Source organism: Drosophila santomea, chromosome 2R, assembly GCF_016746245.2.
Source record: "Drosophila santomea strain STO CAGO 1482 chromosome 2R, Prin_Dsan_1.1, whole genome shotgun sequence".
NCBI lineage: Eukaryota > Metazoa > Arthropoda > Insecta > Diptera > Drosophilidae > Drosophila > Drosophila santomea.
This window is the reverse complement of record NC_053017.2, coordinates 15,824,539-15,841,466: the sequence shown is the minus strand read 5'-3', so window position 1 is coordinate 15,841,466 and position 16,928 is coordinate 15,824,539. Positions and strand designations below refer to the sequence as shown.

Here is a 16,928-nt window from a genome sequence, read left to right as displayed (position 1 = left end):
CATCTTAACGCAGTAACCTTAGCTTCCCTCCAGTTGCACGTGCAGCCAAGTTGCGAAGCATTCACCTTCATAATCGCATTCATAATTGTCTAGACTCATCATCATTTCGCAGTCGGTTGCTTTTTGGGGAACTAAGTAAAGAGCTTTTGTTGGGGTACTTTGCCAGATTTCGATCACGTATCAATGGCAAACCTCGTTGGAGACATATTCTCGTAACACAACGCGTGCTCGAGGAGGTGCACCTGCAAGATCGCATTAGCTAAAATTTTGGATTACCCATTCTAAGATTTTTGTATTAGGAAGTTGCAACGAAATCAGACCGCTTCTTTGCCCATCTTCTGCATAAATGATTCTACTACAAACTTTTTTTTTCATGAAGGTCGTATATAAATTATAAGTTATAATTTATAAGTATATAGTTATATTGTGGTTTTATTGCAGTGGCCCATTTCCAGTAGCACATGATTACGCGATCGAGCAGCTGAGCCCGGGTTTTGAGCCAGAATCGAATTGACAGCCGCTTGAAAGGGTTTTCCATATCAAATGGATATCTGTGCCAAGTCGCTGGCTGCGGTGACTGTTTTCATTTTTATATATGGCAGAGTGCCGGCTCCAAGGTTGCGTGAATTCATCACTTCACTTCACTCCTGGGGGCGCTGAGCTACTGCAATTTTGTAAATTGTTTCCATTTGGTTACCTCATGGCTAACGTGGATTTATATATCACTTTTGGAGGGGCCTGCTTTTCCTATTTTTTTTTTTTCGTAGATATTTATTTTTTATTAAACACCCGAACACAGAATAATTCAAATTCGTGAGGCTATAAATTAAGAAGGGACATGGAACGAGCGAGTGGGTGGGGGCCAAAGATGGGGCCACCGTTGGAGGAGATGTAGGCATCATTGTGTCATGCCGAGACTCGCGGCGGCTCCACGGGCTTGTAGTCTGATTTGGACGGGCAGAGATGTCGCCTGGTCGTCTTCGACTTGGATGATGTTGTCGCAGTTGCAGTCGCAGTTGCAGTCGCTAGTTTCCTATGCATGCAATGGAGCGTGGCCTAATGCGATGTTGTTTGCCGCAGATGCATGTGCACGTTCGGTGGCTTGGAGGTGATAGTTCCCAGGGTAAGGAGCTCTACCTTCTCCGGTAATACCCACTTTTATAGTTCAATTTGGTCACCTACCCCGAGCTCTACTCTTTATTTATATTACCTGTTGCGTTTGCCCTCCTGTCACATCAAATTATACTGGTGCGAGAACTTATGCGAGCCCGACTGAGAAAACAAGAGCGCTTGATTGTAAATGCAGGTCTAGGTCTTAAGTACCCTAACAAAACTTACCAAAAAGTGTTTTTTAATGGCACCTCAGTGGTCTTTTTCTTTGGAGCCTTTGAAAAAATACATTATTTATTAAGCAGATGTTGGCAGATGCATTTGTTATTTATTTACATAATAATCTACCTAGCAGTCCGAAAATCTCACATACCCACAGCAAGTGTAACCTGTATCCTGTTGCAAATCCACTGCGCAGCTGCGAACAGTGTTAGTCCTTCCTTCCCAGTTAGGAACTAATTCTGGTGCGGAATCCTGCTGCAATGAGCTCATTACCCAAGGAGCAACACAATGGAGCAGGCGGACAGTACAGCTTCCCGACTGCGATGGATTTGCGTCTGTGGCTTGGCCGTTTCGGTGTATTCACTGTATGTGAAAATGAAGCTGAAGGAGGATGAGAACTATAGGCCAATGTGCGACGTGAACGACAACATGAGCTGCTCCCTAGTTTTTAAATCAGGGTATATATTATTACTTATATACAATATAAATTTTATGAAATATTTTTCCGTTAGCTATGGTGATGGCTTTGGTCTGGGTGGTATAACCCAAGTAAATGCGCCAAACGGAGCCATCGGTTGTATATTTTATGTCCTCTACTTTTTGAGCTGTGAGTAAACCACTTTTGTATAAAGAAATATATTTAATATATATTATTTTTAGCTTTCTTTAATTATCATTGGCTGTGCTTGGCCCAACTGATAATATGCACTTTGACATTACTGCTCTGCGTTTATCTGGGATTCCTGCTGCTTTTCGTGTTTTACGATTGCTGTTTGGTGTGTGTGACCATCTACTTCATACACACATGGCTCTTTCAGGAAGTCCTACGGCGATATAGACGGCTTTATATGTAAGATTAAGTCAAGCTAAGCTGAAATTATGAAGATAAAGACCCAAGTTGAGCTACTAACCAGTGAGTTATTTTAAACTGTCGACGTGTTATGGCGCATATCTGAATCATCATCTCTCGTTTTTTGACCCACACATCTGGCTGAAAGCAGGATGCTGAGGCGGCATCTTCCATCTTCCAACTGCCAACTCCCATGACCAAGCACGTAGTGGGGCAATTAATTCTGCACGTTCCCATTTGCCGGCGAACGCTGTGATCTGTGATCTGTGATCCATAAACCGCGAATGGCGCTACTGCCAGCCAAGTTAGTCGAGTTAACTAGCCAAGTTAATGCGGTGGGCGGACTGCGAAAACTCAGCGCAATTAATTTCCCATAAGTTCGGGAATCCCTTTGTGTGGGCTGTTGTTCCGATTCGAATGGGCTGAATAGCTGAATCAATGGATGTGTGGAAATATGTGCAGCGTGATGATGTATAACATACCCTTGTAGATTAAGCTACTGAGCTACTTAGATACTTAGCTACCTGATAGCTTTCTGCGTGAATATTTTCTTTACAGAATCTTCGGTTTAGGCTCCTCCCATAACTTACATTTGCATCGTATCCAATGATCTTGAAGAAGATTGAGCTGTCATTTTGATACACCAAGTTTCTTTTGATCTAGTTAAATCATAATCAATACAATTAGTCCTACATCTGCATACCCTTCTTTTCCAATTGATTCTCTGATCTTGGAACCATCGCCACAATCTCCAATACCATCGACTCGACCCTTCTACACCCATAAGACGCATCCATAGATCCTACACCCAATTGGGGTCGTCTTTGGCACGATCTTCTTCGATATATCGCTGGGATTTTTATGATTATTTTTCCTTTTTCGTCTCTGACAAGACAAGGCAAACAAATGCAAAATGCTTTGAAATGCACTGAACCACTGGAACTCTGAACAACTCGCTTGGGAGAGTAAGCCGCGGCAGACGCCGCCGACACATTCACCCAGTGGAGTACCGAGTAGACCGAGTAGACTACTTTGGGCCAACGCAACGGCGGATCCAAAAGTTTTGGGGGCCGGGGCACAATCACCACCTCGCCGCGCCTCGAGAAGATGTGCGCTTAAAGAAGGCAAATCAGCCCGAGATACTCAGTTCCAAAACTCCAAACCTAAAACTCAAGACACAAGACTCAAGACCGAGGCACCCTTCACGTGGCAATCTGGCGCAGATCGGGGTGGTGAAGTGTTGGCAAGCAAGCTCAGTGATTGAGATTTTTGCTTTGGACCGCATAGAATCAGCCACCGCTTCTCTGAAGACGATCGTATGTGGCAGCCGCATCAGCTGCATCAGCAGCAGCAGCAGCAGCAGCAGCAGCTGTTGTGTTGCCGGTTGCCACACGCTCCACAAAACCACCTCCATCTCATAATCGAGTTCGTGTGTGTGCGCATTGTGCATCCTAGACTTTCAGTTTTTTCGGTTTCGGTTTTGCCTCATATAAATACGCCATGTGGCAGCTACCACAGATCAGTCAGAATTCGGCGCTGCTTCCAAGCGCTAGTCTCATCCCAAAGATTCCGATCAGCTCCAGTTCCAGCTCCAGCTCCAGCTTCAGCTTCAGCTCCACAAGTGGAATATGTTCAAGTTACTCGGCTTGACGCTGCTCATGGCGATGGTGGTCCTTGGGCGACCGGAGCCACCAGTTAACTCCTATCTACCTCCGTCCGATAGCTATGGAGCACCGGGTCAAAGTGGTCCCGGCGGCAGGCCATCGGATTCCTATGGCGCTCCTGGTGGTGGCAGCAACGGCGGCAGACCCTCTGACAGCTATGGCGCTCCAGGCGTGGGCCAGGGTCAAGGACAGGGACAAGGACAAGGTGGATTCGGTGGCAAGCCCTCGGATTCCTATGGTGCTCCTGGTGGTGGAAATGGCAACGGAGGTCGCCCATCGAGCAGCTATGGCGCTCCTGGTGGTGGAAACGGCGGTCGTCCTTCGGATACCTATGGTGCTCCTGGTGGCGGCAGCGGTGGACGCCCATCGGACAGCTATGGTGCTCCTGGTGGTGGAAATGGCAACGGCGGTCGTCCTTCGAGCAGCTATGGAGCACCTGGCCAAGGACAAGGCAACGGAAATGGCGGTCGTCCTTCGGGCAGCTATGGTGCTCCTGGTGGTGGAAGCGGTGGTCGTCCTTCGGACACTTACGGCGCTCCTGGTAGCGGAAATGGCGGTCGTCCTTCAAGCAGCTATGGCGCTCCTGGTGGTGGAAACGGCAACGGAGGTCGCCCATCGGACAGCTATGGTGCTCCGGGTGGTGGAAATGGAAACGGTAACGGTAACGGCAGCGGTGGTCGTCCTTCAAGCAGCTATGGAGCTCCTGGTCAGGGACAAGGTGGATTTGGTGGTCGCCCTTCGGACTCCTACGGTGCTCCTGGTCAGAACCAAAAGCCTTCGGACACATATGGCGCCCCTGGAAACGGCAACGGTAATGGCAACGGCGGACGTCCTTCGAGCAGCTACGGAGCTCCAGGCTCAGGACCTGGTGGCCGACCCTCCGACTCCTACGGACCCCCAGCCTCTGGATCGGGAGCAGGTGGCGCCGGAGGAGGCAGTGGACCCGGCGGCGCTGACTACGACAATGATGTGAGTATTTGATAGCTTATCAAATGGGGTGAATGGTATGGCATCTATTTTATCGCATCTTTTTATTCGGGGATCACTGGGTGGAAATGACCACAAAGGGAACACCGCTCCACCGCCCACACCGCTGCACACTTGCCCTTGCAACTCTTTGGTAGACTCGTTATCGCTCACCTGCACCTGCCATCGTTTAAAGGCGTTTAAAGCTTGCATCCCCACAGAAATCTGAACTCTTGATCCCAGCCACTCTATTTCTCTGTGTTTCTCTCTTTCTCCACACGCCCCAATCCGTTCTCCATTCTCCATGATCCGCTGTCCATGCTCCATGATCCATGCTCCATGATCCATGCTCCATGATACGTTCTCCGGCGTTTAGGAGCCCGCCAAGTACGAATTTAATTACCAGGTTGAGGACGCGCCCAGCGGACTCTCGTTCGGGCATTCAGAGATGCGCGACGGTGACTTCACCACCGGCCAGTACAATGTCCTGTTGCCCGACGGAAGGAAGCAAGTAAGCGGCGGCGATGGCGTTGGCGTTGGCGGGCAACAGGAGTCGCTGTGGACCCACCCACTGCTCCACCATCTCATCCTCCTGTCACGGCTAAGATTGTTATCTCTTTTTCTCTCTCTCTCTCTCTCTCTGTCTTCCCTAGATCGTGGAGTACGAGGCCGACCAGCAGGGCTACCGGCCACAGATCCGGTACGAAGGCGATGCCAACGATGGCAGTGGTCCCAGCGGTCCCAGCGGTCCTGGCGGTGCTGGTGGTCCCGGTGGTCAGAATCTGGGTGCCGATGGCTACTCCAGTGGACGTCCCGGCAATGGCAATGGCAACGGAAATGGCGGTTACCCGGGTGGTCGCCCAGGAGGTCAGGATTTGGGACCCAGTGGATACTCCGGCGGTCGTCCAGGCGGTCAGGATCTGGGACCCGGTGGCTACTCCAATGGAAGGCCAGGCGGTCAAGACTTGGGACCAAGCGGTTATTCCGGTGGTCGCCCTGGCGGCCAGGATTTGGGACCTAATGGATATTCCGGTGGTCGCCCAGGCGGTCAGGATCTGGGACCCGGTGGCTACTCCAATGGCAGACCAGGCGGCAATGGCAATGGCAACGGCAATGGTGGATCCGATGGCGGACGTGTGATCATCGGTGGACGTGTGATAGGCGGCCAGGATGGCGGTGATCAGGGCTACTCCGGCGGGCGTCCCGGTGGTCAGGATCTGGGCCGTGATGGCTACTCCGGCGGTCGTCCAGGCGGCCGGCCGGGCGCCAATGGCCAGGACAACCAGGATGGCCAGGGATACTCGAGCGGCAGGCCGGGCCCAGGGGGTCGCAATGGCTTCGGACCCGGTGGTCAGAACGGCGACAACGATGGCAGCGGTTATCGGTACTAGGAACGACTCACAGACACATTTAGCTAGATCCCCCGAACATATAGCAATACCTAGTGTTAAGTCCTTCTAGAACTATGGCCTCTACCTGTCCCATCTCATCCTTCCACATCTACTCGTGCCCATTCTATCCCACTTCTTGCTATCTTCCCTCCATCCATTCAGTCTGCTCACTTCCTCGTAGTCGTAAGTCCCTGTTGATCTAAATGCAAGTGCGAAAAATAACCCAAAAAAAGGAATGAAATAAGCTATTTCAGATGTAAGTAAAGAAACTAAATATATATTTTTTATAAAAATCTTATGGCTTTTTATTGCTACGGAACTGGTAAGAGTTTGGGTTGGAAGTCTACATAAATATTTAAAACTGAAGTTCGTAGCGTTACAAGACGCTCACCAACAAACTTCGCTATACATTTTTCATATCTTAAAATCAAATATATACAGGGGTTTAATATCTAAAAATATGTGCATTTCAAAATATTTAAATTCAAATATATATTTAAGCTTTTATCAATGCCAAGCAGTTTCAAAAAAGTTTCTTATCAAAGTTCTACTTCAGGGTTCAAGTCTGTGCTAAAGTGTTATTAAAGTTCCTAACCATTTTCTAAAAAATGTATTTTTTAGTCCTTGTCTTAATTTAGTACATTTTCGTGAGTGGTAATGCAAGCGCAGCGCCACCCGGTCACACTGTACGTTGGCGTCGGCGTCGCGCGCGGATCGTTTTGTGCTATTTTGCTGCTGAATTTTCGCTGTTCTCGCGGTTTTAAACAAACGAACGACTGAAGAAGCCAATAAGCGTGGTGGATAGTAATTAAAAGTGCGCGACGCAGTGGCTGTCAACACTTGCACATCGATTAACTAAATTAAAATGCCCCCGTTGGAGCTCGAAGTGAGTTGAAAGTGCGGGTTGCGTGTGGAAAGGCGGGGGGGAAAGCCTATAAATAACAATATGCAATGCTATTTCGGTTTTGGGCGTCGCTATCGCAGTCCATTTGTCGCCCCAAAAGTTCCAAGATCCAAGTGGCAAGTGCAATTTGTTGTGCTTTTGTTTTCTACTTTTTTTTTTTTGGTTGGGGACTGATTACGAAACGACGCCCAAGTGGGTGGTGATGGGTGGCGTGTGGGCGATGGGCGGTGGGCGCCACTCTTTGCATACAATGAGCTTAGAACCCCAACGAAAGCGAATTGCGTGAGTGTGTTGCTTGTGTATCCGTGTTTATGTTCGGCTTCCCGTTTTCCGCTTTTCGCGTTCAATGCTATCGATTTGTTTCCCCTGCGAAACAAACAATTAAATATATATTTGTAGTTTATGTCTCGAAATGTGAATCATCGGGTGGCGGGCAGCACATAAACCCACTTGGCACTTCCTTTCGGCATTAGATCAGGTGATAAGCGGCTTGATAAGCAGATACTCGCAGTCCCAGCAACGCCTCTGGATTCTCAAGTGCCAGCTGCTGGCTGAAAAGCACTGTAAAAAAAGATGTGCCCAAATGAACTATGTAAAACGCACCAAAATAACGTAATTTGTCATAATTTTGCTGCTCGGCAGTTAAAAATTCCCATGATTGTACTAATTAGTACTTCAAAATTAGAAATGATTAAATATCTCATTGAAATCAAGTGTATATTTAGAAGCATAATATACTAAATTCATATGAATATACACTGAATCTAAGTTGCATGCACTTTTCTCTCGGTGCATCTGCTATTCCTGGACTCGTTCAACAGGATATGTGCGACAGATGTTTTCGCCTGCGTTGTGAAGATGCTGATGAAGTGCTGAATTTCAAGGTTTCTGCCCCGTTTCCAATTGCCTTTTGTTCATAGTTATAAGTTATATTCCTTGGACTTAAGTACAGCCACTCGAAGCAGAAATTGGGTAAGTGGCTCAGTTCTAGGCTCGCTGCTCCGACTGGCTGGCTGGCTGGATGCTCACCAAGTGACCCACTTTGGTGGCTCACATGTGCCGTGGATCGCATTGTACATACTACATATGTACATACATATGTACATATAATCAGCTCATGGAACAAATACAAAACACGAGAATAGGAGATGAAAGAAGAAACCCCAGCTCGATTGCTTGGCCTTCAGTGCTTTGTTTTTGCTCAAGCTACCCTGCAAGTGGGTAGTATAATTGCAAGCACAAGTTGGCTGTACTGCAGCGCTGTAACCTAAGAAGCCACTTATCTACCTAACCAAAAATCATATATCTACCTGTTTTTCCTCGAAAACAGATCTCTAAATCGGAATGCCATCTGTTTGAAATTATGCACCACAGAACCCATATTCCGTTTTGCATTGTATATATACAAATTGGGAAGAACCGGAAACGGATGACTATATCACGGGCCTGCCATAAATAACACTTTACGACTTGTTTATGCGGGAGTATGTAGTATTTAAGGATGCTATGTATGTAAGATAAAAGTCGGGATGATCAAAAGTGGGTTACAAGTTATCTATTTGGATTTGAAACTGGTTTCATCCTATATTCCCCATACTCATGATTCAAGATTGAGCTAATCTTAATGTGTTTAGGGTACCTCGCCTTCGATCCTCTAAACCAGGCTTTCTTGCCTTGCTGCTGCTGCTTTGGCACCTTTCCATTTGTGGTTTCTCTCTTTGTTGTTAACCAGCGTAATTACATGTATTTATTCTGGCATGCATGTGTAAGCAAATAGTTAGACGACTGCCTGATAACGCCCCTCGCTTTTCAATGGGAGATTAGCTAAATGTTTTCCCACTCGTGTAGAAAACCCAACTCGAAGGCCGATCGTAATAAAGGCTAAGTATTCAGTTTTAATCTCAATCTCTCTAGGCGGTTATTGAACCTGTCAGTTGAATATTTCCCTAGCGAATATCACTGGGCGACAGCCACTCGCCGTTGACCTTGCGGAACGGTCGCTTCTGTAAATATGAAATATGCATTTCGCCACCGTTTATGAACTGATCTGAACGCCAAAGAAAGCAAGAAAGCTGCTCCAGAGATCTTTAACCCCCATATTCTAGAAGTGGAGGTCAGTGCGAGTCAGCGAATAGGTTGAACTGCAAATTCCCTTGATGGTCAGTCAGTTGTCATCATCATTGCGAATTCCAGAGCTACCCACACACAGTTGAGGAATTTATCAATGGAAAATGCCAACATACAAAGAAGAAGAAATGAAAAATCTCACCGAGTTTCCTCGAGATTATGTGGAAATGTGTGCTCGTCTGTGTATTGTATTGTATTTTATTTAAATACAATTGCATGTCTGATAAACAAAAAGCCAAAAGAATCGAAATCGCGGAGGCAAATGTGATTTCCTTGAATTCTACAGCTGCGTTGTTTGTTTTCTTTTGAGAAATTTGTGTAAAGGCAATAAACACACACTGAATATTCTGGGGGTGTATCGATATAGTGGGCGATATTTCGCTATATCCCTTACCACGAAAAAAACATTCAGTAGTCATTCGCCCATCAAAAAAGTTTACAAACTCGCATTAAAGGAGCGCGCTGTCTGGCAGGAATTATTTACATATGCCATGGATTAAATTGTACCCAGTGGGAGGAACTTTACGAGCCCTCAGATGAGGCAAGTAAATCGCTTGGCTTTAATTGCATTGGATGATATTCTCCATTAAAACGCCGACCAGCCGAAAGGGAAATCCAGAAGCAAAATGGCACAGATTGGCGCAGATACTCAGATACATACATATGTATATGTATGGGACCATATATACATATAAATTCAATAAGGAGAGAAGTGATGTGTATGTGGAATAGTTCAAATAGTCAATAAAGTCCATTTGCTCAAAATCTTGAGGCAGTCGTCTGGCATTTTGGCATTTTGGAATACAATTCGAATTCGCCTTGTGTCTTGTCTGCATCTTGTTTCTGTTTTTGCTGCCTTTCCGCCCAATTTGTTTTCAATTCATCTGTATACATCCATATCTCAAATATATAGAAGTGTATTTTTTTTAGTTTTAACGCTACAGTAGAGATATGAATTAATCCCAGCTGAGCACAATGTGTTTGAAAAGATTTGGAATGGAATTCATAATAGATAACGACGGAATAAAAAAAATATCGTTCCCCACCGACTTAATCTGCATCCGTCTTGGGAATGTATCTTCTGGATTTCGCCCACACTAGTCTCGAGATATTTGCGCTGTTATTTCAGAGTCGGATAATTCAATTTGCTCAAACGGAAAAGCGCAAAATAATCGAAGGCAACCGAAGGCAGAAACCCAGATACCAATGACAATGTGTGGACGTCATTGCTTTTGATCAGCTTTTGCTTTTAAACGATTATAGCTTAATTGAAATTAATTAGACGGGGTCAATACAGTCAGTCTTAGAGGAATTTAAGATACACATGTGTATATAGGTTATTACATTATTGGGAAATAAATGAAAAGTGGTTTCTGGTTAGTTGTATGTTCTTATAATCTTCTTTTGTATTTTCTTATATATTTTAAGAATATTTTTAAATATTTTATCCACATGTAGGTATAAGGTATATAATGTCTAGATTGTTTATTTTGCACTTAAGCGACTGCATTTTGTTGTTCGGAAATGAGAAAAGTGCCGGAAACAAATGGGTTATTTAAATTTCCTTTTCTATGCCTTAGTCGACGGGTTCACTGAACTGGGCTGAAAACCAATTTGCTTTCTGACCGGGTGACTTGTTTTCCAACCAAACTTTCCGCTGACCGCTGCAGCCCGTGACTTTTTATCAGCGGCTTGCACCCCCGAAAAGCCATTTGACCACTTGAGAGCTACCATAAAAGAGCATGGAATGGTTTCCTCGCACCGCCCGTGACTCACATGGTCCGCTCCATTGGAAATCGAGCAGCGAAGCGTGCCAGAAGCTCCGCTGCTTCGGCTTGCCACCAGTTTTTTCCTCTACTTTTTTGTTTTTTTATTTCAGTTTTTATTTTTTTTTTGTTACCACTATTCGTGCAACACAAAAGCCACAATGCAGAACTGAGGAAAACAAACTCGGTTTCAGTCAACAAAAAGTCTGCCCAGTGCGCGGAACACCGAAAGCCAAAACTTTATCACGAACTTAATTTGAGTCTCGTCCATTGCAGTTTTGAAGAGCTTGTCGAAGTGCAGCGACAGCCGGAGTTGGTTGCCATGATGCGATACTCGGAAATCTCACGCGATCTGTCCACGGATAATCTGCGCTACTCAGAGGTGACTATCTATGCCCTCTGCCCACTCGAGTGTACTTCGATATTAATCTATAGTTTCTCGATATTTCAGTTAAGCAGAAAGCCCACCACGGACTATAATGGATATACGGGTCAGGCCTATGCCACGACTCAATTCAAGCAGAGCTCACCTCCTCCTCCTCCTTCGCAGCAACAGCAGCAGCCAACTCGAGTGTCCAAGCAACGAAGTCCGAATACCAATGGTAGTGCCCACACCATGGCCTGTTTGCGCCAGGAGAAGACCCACAAGGAGCAGCAAATGGAACCGCCCAGTATGCAACCGCAGGCCAGCAAAACCCTGAATATAAAGAGCACGCGCCGCAAGAACTCCATTGGTTGTTTGAATAGTTTCTCCTCCTCGCCAGATTCGCCTGGTTGCTACTACACTATAGCGTAAGTAGTCAGTGAATAGAGATCGGTATATGTAGTAGTTACTCAGCACTCTATGTTGTAAAAGTATTTAAGTCTTATACAAATGATCTACACTCAAAAGTAATCACATATTAAAACCCAGGCCATAGAACATATAAGCACAGTTCTAATTAGGATTTTCTTTATATTTTTAGAGCCTCGGCTTCGCTACCGTCCAAGTCGCAAAGTTTACCGGCCCACGCCTCCATCAAGCAGTTGGATGCGGTTATTTTGAGCGCGTTACGTGTACCCGCCGATGTGTTGGCTAATCAGATTACGCTACTGGATTTCCCCGTCTTCGCCCAGATCCAGCCGGATGAGCTGAGCAGTTGTGCGTGGACGAAAAAGGATAAGCATGTCAACACCCCGAACATTGTGGCATTTACCAAACGATTCAACCACACGAGCTTTTGGACAGTCCAGGAGATTCTCAATGCCGAGCAGCCAAAGCAGAGAGCGGAGATTATTACTCACTTTATAAAGGTGAGGTGATGGGTTCAAGTCACTAGTCGATTAATATACTAATTATATGTTTCCTTTTAGGTGGCAAAAAAGCTTCATGAGCTCAACAATCTGCACTCGCTGTTTGCCATTATATCGGCCATGCAAAGCGCGAGCATATATCGCTTGACAAAAACCTGGGCATGCTTATCGAAGAAGGATCGAAATGCATTTGATCGCCTCAGCGATATATTCAGTGACCAGGACAACTGGGCGAATCTGCGCTCCTACCTCGAGAGCCTCCGCCTGCCCTGCATCCCCTATCTGGGTCTCTTTCTCACCGATCTGATCTACATTGACTTGGCCCACCCACACAAGGGCGGCCTCGAACCGGAGCAGCGTCGCAATAAGATGAATAATATTTTGCGTGTCATTTCGAACTATCAGCAGTCGAACTATAAGCATCTGCAGAAGCACGAGGCGACTCAGAAGTATCTGACTTCCATAAGATATATAGAGGAGTTGCAGAATATATTCGAGGAGGATCAGTACAAGTAAGATACATCTTTTGCAGCTAAGCTGTTTTCTTGTCTCAACATAGTGCTGCTACTAGTAATGCACATTTACCTTTCAGACGCTCTCTAAACCTGGAACCTGCGTCGCCCTCTGGGCCCAGTTCGTCGTCCTGCAGCTCAAAAGAGTCCTTCAACGTGGAAGTAGTTACTCCGGCTCTTGGATGCCTAAATCTCTCGCCGGCCAAAACCATTGGCTCCATGCGCATGGCAAGCGGCACCAAGTTTGTGCCAGGCCATCGCAAGTGCCGCAGTCTGGGCACCAAGTAAGTAAAGGGGGGAAATCCCCATGCAGAAGGCCATCACTTGGCTTCCGTTGTTAACCACCTGTTTGATATCCACCACCTCGAATCACTGCGCAAGAATTGGACATTTGTACACTGGGTCCTTATTAATCGTTTAAATCTCTATGTCTCTCACTTCTACCGTTTTGCTTTTGTCTTATGCTTTCGTTTTGTGTGTGTTCGTTAATTGTCAAACATCCGCCTTTGCCCAAAATGATTGAAGATTTCGCAGCAGCAGCCTGCCGCGAAACTTTGCCGAGAGGTGCCAATGTTGCATTGTCATGATTGCGCCGGGCATTGGCACCATCTCCAACAAGCGTTGCAGATGCCGTCGGTGAGTCCAGAACAGAGTCCTGTAGCTAGGATATGTGTGTATTGCCAGCCTGATACTGAATACTGATCCGATGCGTTATCCTCATTTTACCATTTGATGTGTTCAGTTGTCGTCTCCTCAGTTCTTTCTTTTGCACGGACCCGATTTCAAAATGCTTCGTATGAAATACACACCCCAACACTTTCCTCATTTCAATTGAATTTAATTTGGGAAACCAAACATTACTTACCATACGCACACAACTATCCCGAACAAATTAAATGGTTCTATCGCATTTATTTTGCACAAGAAACTTTAGTCAATTCTTATATTATATAAGGAAAATAATTCAGAAGAAGATATAATCATAGTAATAGAAAGTTTTATAAAATGTTTACTGTTTACTTGTGCTTATAAATCGATATAACATACAAATAAAAATCGCAGTTCACCCTTGTTTGCCTTTTTGCAATTTCATTTCTTCTCATTTGTATGAACAGCATGAATGGCTCCAATCCCCACGAATTATTTGACTAAACCATATTTTACGTTTTACAGCATTTTTGGCAAGATTGCGACGCACAACCACAGCGATGGCCATCCTCACCACCTGCACCTGGAACTAGATCCCAGCCAAGGGCAGCCTCGTCACCACCTGTTGGATGATTCGGTCTTGGAGCATAGCGACGCTATATCGCAAGCGGATCTAACATCCCTGGAAAGTGCCGAGGGAATAATGTGTGATTTTACCGGCAGCGATTGCGATTTGATGTCGCCAGAGGCAGCAGCCGCCATGCAGGGATGTGTCCGGCGTAAAACGGTCCAGAAGGAGGGAAGGAAGCCAGCGGTGGCCTCCTGGCAACGATACTGGCTACAGATTTGGGAGAACTCGCTGGTGTATTTTCCACCAAAATCCTTTAAGGGAAGCGAACGCAGCGACTTTAAACGGGAACCGTGCAAAGTGTGTCCATTGGATGGATGGTATGCCCACGTTAGTGATAATACCAAGCACAAGAACACCTTCGAACTGTGCCACCGAACCCTGGGCACCGTCTATCGCTTCCGGACGGACAGTCCGCAGATGACGCATCTCTGGTCGAATGCCATTTGCAAGCTGGCCACCATGCGAATGCCCAAACCTCTGCCCACCAATCTGATGTCCTTCGAATAAGCCGGGGCACCGAAGAGCACACACAGGAACTCGAATATATTGTACTCATTGTAGCCTAGTTTATCTAGTTTAGTTAGCTTTAACCCTTGAAACGTGCACAGCCAAAAAAAAAACACCCACCCACCACATCGCTCACTCACTCCCTAAAAACGAGGCAACCACAGAACATTCCCGCAACCACAACGAACGAACAAATTGCAGCTTGCATCTAGATGAATCGATTTCAAAATGGTATTTCAAAAGACTGACACCGAATGAGAACACGAAGATATAGTAAAGGAGGAGCAGTACTACGAATGTAGCCACACAATCACACAACAACAGACTAAACCGACAACGCAGGGATATTAGAATCCCAAATTTGTAATGGCCCTGTTTTTAAAGTCCAATTTTATTTGAACGTATCGGAAACGGAATTGAGAAAACGGCTTGTCATCGAATATATATTTATTTTAGGATTGTTTAGTGATCCAGAATTTAGAAATGTAGTAATCCATTACTACTAACTAGAAACCTGTTTACTTCCGAATTCACTTAATTTGGCAACAGGGCTGTCTCTTTGTTAATGTGCTGTCTTTGCTGTACTTTGTATTTGTAAAATGTAATATTAAGTAAATTACTTGGACGTTTACTAAACTTAATTTTGCGCAGACTGTGCCATATTAGTTTTAAATTAAGTTTTTGTGTCTACACAATCACTGTTGGCCAGCAAACGAATCCGAATTCGATTTGCCCAGCTCCTAACTTTGTAACAAAGAATCAAAAAAATCCAACGAACTTTCTACGCGTAACTAAGGGCTTTAATATTGTATCGCTACCACTATCATGATCAACATCCGTTAATCTGTATATCTGCCTTAAGTTGATGCACTAGACATAAATAGAGCTATAAAGTACATATGTAACGTATCAAACAAATGCATGCGTGAATTATAGGAAACGAAAGTAATGTTAGTGTTTCTGTTTCTTTCTTTCGGTTGAGACGCGATGCCCTCATGAATTGTAACTCCTAAGCTTTGTCACACATACAGATTATCATTTGCAGCGTTTTACATTAGTTTAAGAAAGAAATGCAACAAAAACGAAATAAACTACAAAATGAACGAAAAGAAATGTGTGTTATAAGGGGTGTTTTTTTTAGAGGTATAGAACTTTAAGTTGGCATTACTGTTCAAGATGGCGACCGATTTAACAGCTGTCAAGTGATTTATTCTCAGTTTGGTTTGGCAATTCGTCATGCGTGCTTACAAAATCCAACTCGTGCAAGAATTGAAACCAAACGATCATCAAGCAAGGCGTAGATTCGTCGAATGGGCCCAAAACGAGATTGCTGTTGTTCCCGATTTTTCATAAGCCTCCAAGATCTTGTGATTTAACACCGCTAGACTACTTTTTGTGGGGCTATGTAAAGTCATTGGTCTATGCGGATAAGCCACAAACGCTAAACCATTTGGAAGACAACATTCGCCGTGTTATTGCCGATATAGCCAAATATGTTGGAAAAAGTCATTGCAAATTGGACGTCCAGATTGGACTACATCCGAGCCAGCCGTGGCGGTCATATGCCAGAAATCATATTTAAAATGTAATGCCACAAGATTATCTTTCATGTCAATAAAATTCATGTCAATCGAATAATCCATCGTTGTTTTATTGCAATTTAAAGTTCTATACCTCTAAAAAAAACACCCTATATAAGGCATCTAGGGTTATTCACAACCCAATCAGATCGTGCAAAGTGCGGGAATTTGCAATTCATTTGCACAGACGCACTGAATCACAATTAGGGCGCTCGACTTGCCGTGAAACGGAGGGCCGCCTTTAAAACGTGAAGATTGGCTAATGGCCGCGCCAGTCGATTGCGAAACATGAAAGTGGCGAAAAGTGGCGACAGGATGGCGTATCCATGGACTAAAATGAAGCCCCTGCTGATGCTGACAGTGTTATTGGCCATTTTCTTCAGCTACTGCCTGGCCGGCAAGACGACCACCATGTGAGAGGATTACGCAACTATCCAGCCACTAGACCACTTTCACTAACCAACCCATCCTCCTTTCTCCCTTTCGAAAAAAAACCCAGCGTTAGCCACACAGACACCCTCGATCCGCAGGCCGATGGCTTCTGGGCGAACAAGACCACGTGGAACGCGCGCTGGGTGAAGTACTGGCGGGCCAAGAAGATCTACGAGCCGGTGTGGAAGAAGGTCTGGACACCCACCATTCACAACGAGTGGGTGCCCCTGCCCAATGTGCCCAACGACTGGGAGGCGGAGAAGGCTCGCTCCTACAAATAGCACTGAGACTGAAACATAGGCTAAGAGTATTTATGGTTTAGTTG

The 16,928-nt window shown here is 45.4% G+C and overlaps 4 protein-coding genes across 6 annotated transcripts; all 4 read left to right on the top strand.

Annotated features, from left to right (window-relative positions):
• Positions 1-815: 815 nt before the first annotated feature.
• LOC120445233 (vitamin K epoxide reductase complex subunit 1) lies at positions 816-2,242 on the top strand. Its single transcript, XM_039625493.1, has 4 exons — positions 816-1,123; positions 1,490-1,790; positions 1,845-1,939; positions 1,993-2,242. The coding sequence occupies exons 2-4, from the start codon at positions 1,621-1,623 to the stop codon at positions 2,184-2,186; spliced, it is 459 nt and encodes a 152-aa protein (XP_039481427.1). The 5' UTR covers positions 816-1,123; positions 1,490-1,620; the 3' UTR covers positions 2,187-2,242.
• A 1,478-nt stretch (positions 2,243-3,720) lies between these two features.
• On the top strand, positions 3,721-6,422 carry LOC120445493 (pro-resilin). Of its 2 annotated transcripts, XM_039625940.1 has the most exons (3): positions 3,721-4,815; positions 5,189-5,323; positions 5,466-6,422. In XM_039625940.1, the coding sequence occupies exons 1-3, from the start codon at positions 3,811-3,813 to the stop codon at positions 6,201-6,203; spliced, it is 1,878 nt and encodes a 625-aa protein (XP_039481874.1). In that variant the 5' UTR covers positions 3,721-3,810; the 3' UTR covers positions 6,204-6,422. The 2 variants fall into 2 exon arrangements, with proteins under 2 accessions (XP_039481874.1, XP_039481873.1); XM_039625939.1 differs by lacking the exon at positions 5,189-5,323.
• Positions 6,423-6,887: 465 nt separating this feature from the next.
• On the top strand, positions 6,888-15,674 carry LOC120445443 (ras-specific guanine nucleotide-releasing factor RalGPS1). 2 transcript variants are annotated; one of them, XM_039625878.1, is made up of 8 exons: positions 6,888-7,089; positions 11,277-11,382; positions 11,452-11,792; positions 11,966-12,293; positions 12,354-12,805; positions 12,886-13,089; positions 13,331-13,441; positions 13,979-15,674. In XM_039625878.1, the coding sequence occupies exons 2-8, from the start codon at positions 11,323-11,325 to the stop codon at positions 14,589-14,591; spliced, it is 2,109 nt and encodes a 702-aa protein (XP_039481812.1). In that variant the 5' UTR covers positions 6,888-7,089; positions 11,277-11,322; the 3' UTR covers positions 14,592-15,674. The 2 variants fall into 2 exon arrangements, with proteins under 2 accessions (XP_039481812.1, XP_039481811.1); XM_039625877.2 differs by lacking the exon at positions 13,331-13,441.
• Positions 15,675-16,438: 764 nt separating this feature from the next.
• On the top strand, positions 16,439-16,924 carry LOC120446479. The gene is made up of 2 exons (XM_039627481.1): positions 16,439-16,584; positions 16,671-16,924. The coding sequence occupies exons 1-2, from the start codon at positions 16,460-16,462 to the stop codon at positions 16,882-16,884; spliced, it is 339 nt and encodes a 112-aa protein (XP_039483415.1). The 5' UTR covers positions 16,439-16,459; the 3' UTR covers positions 16,885-16,924.
• The last annotated feature ends 4 nt before the right edge of the window (positions 16,925-16,928 follow it).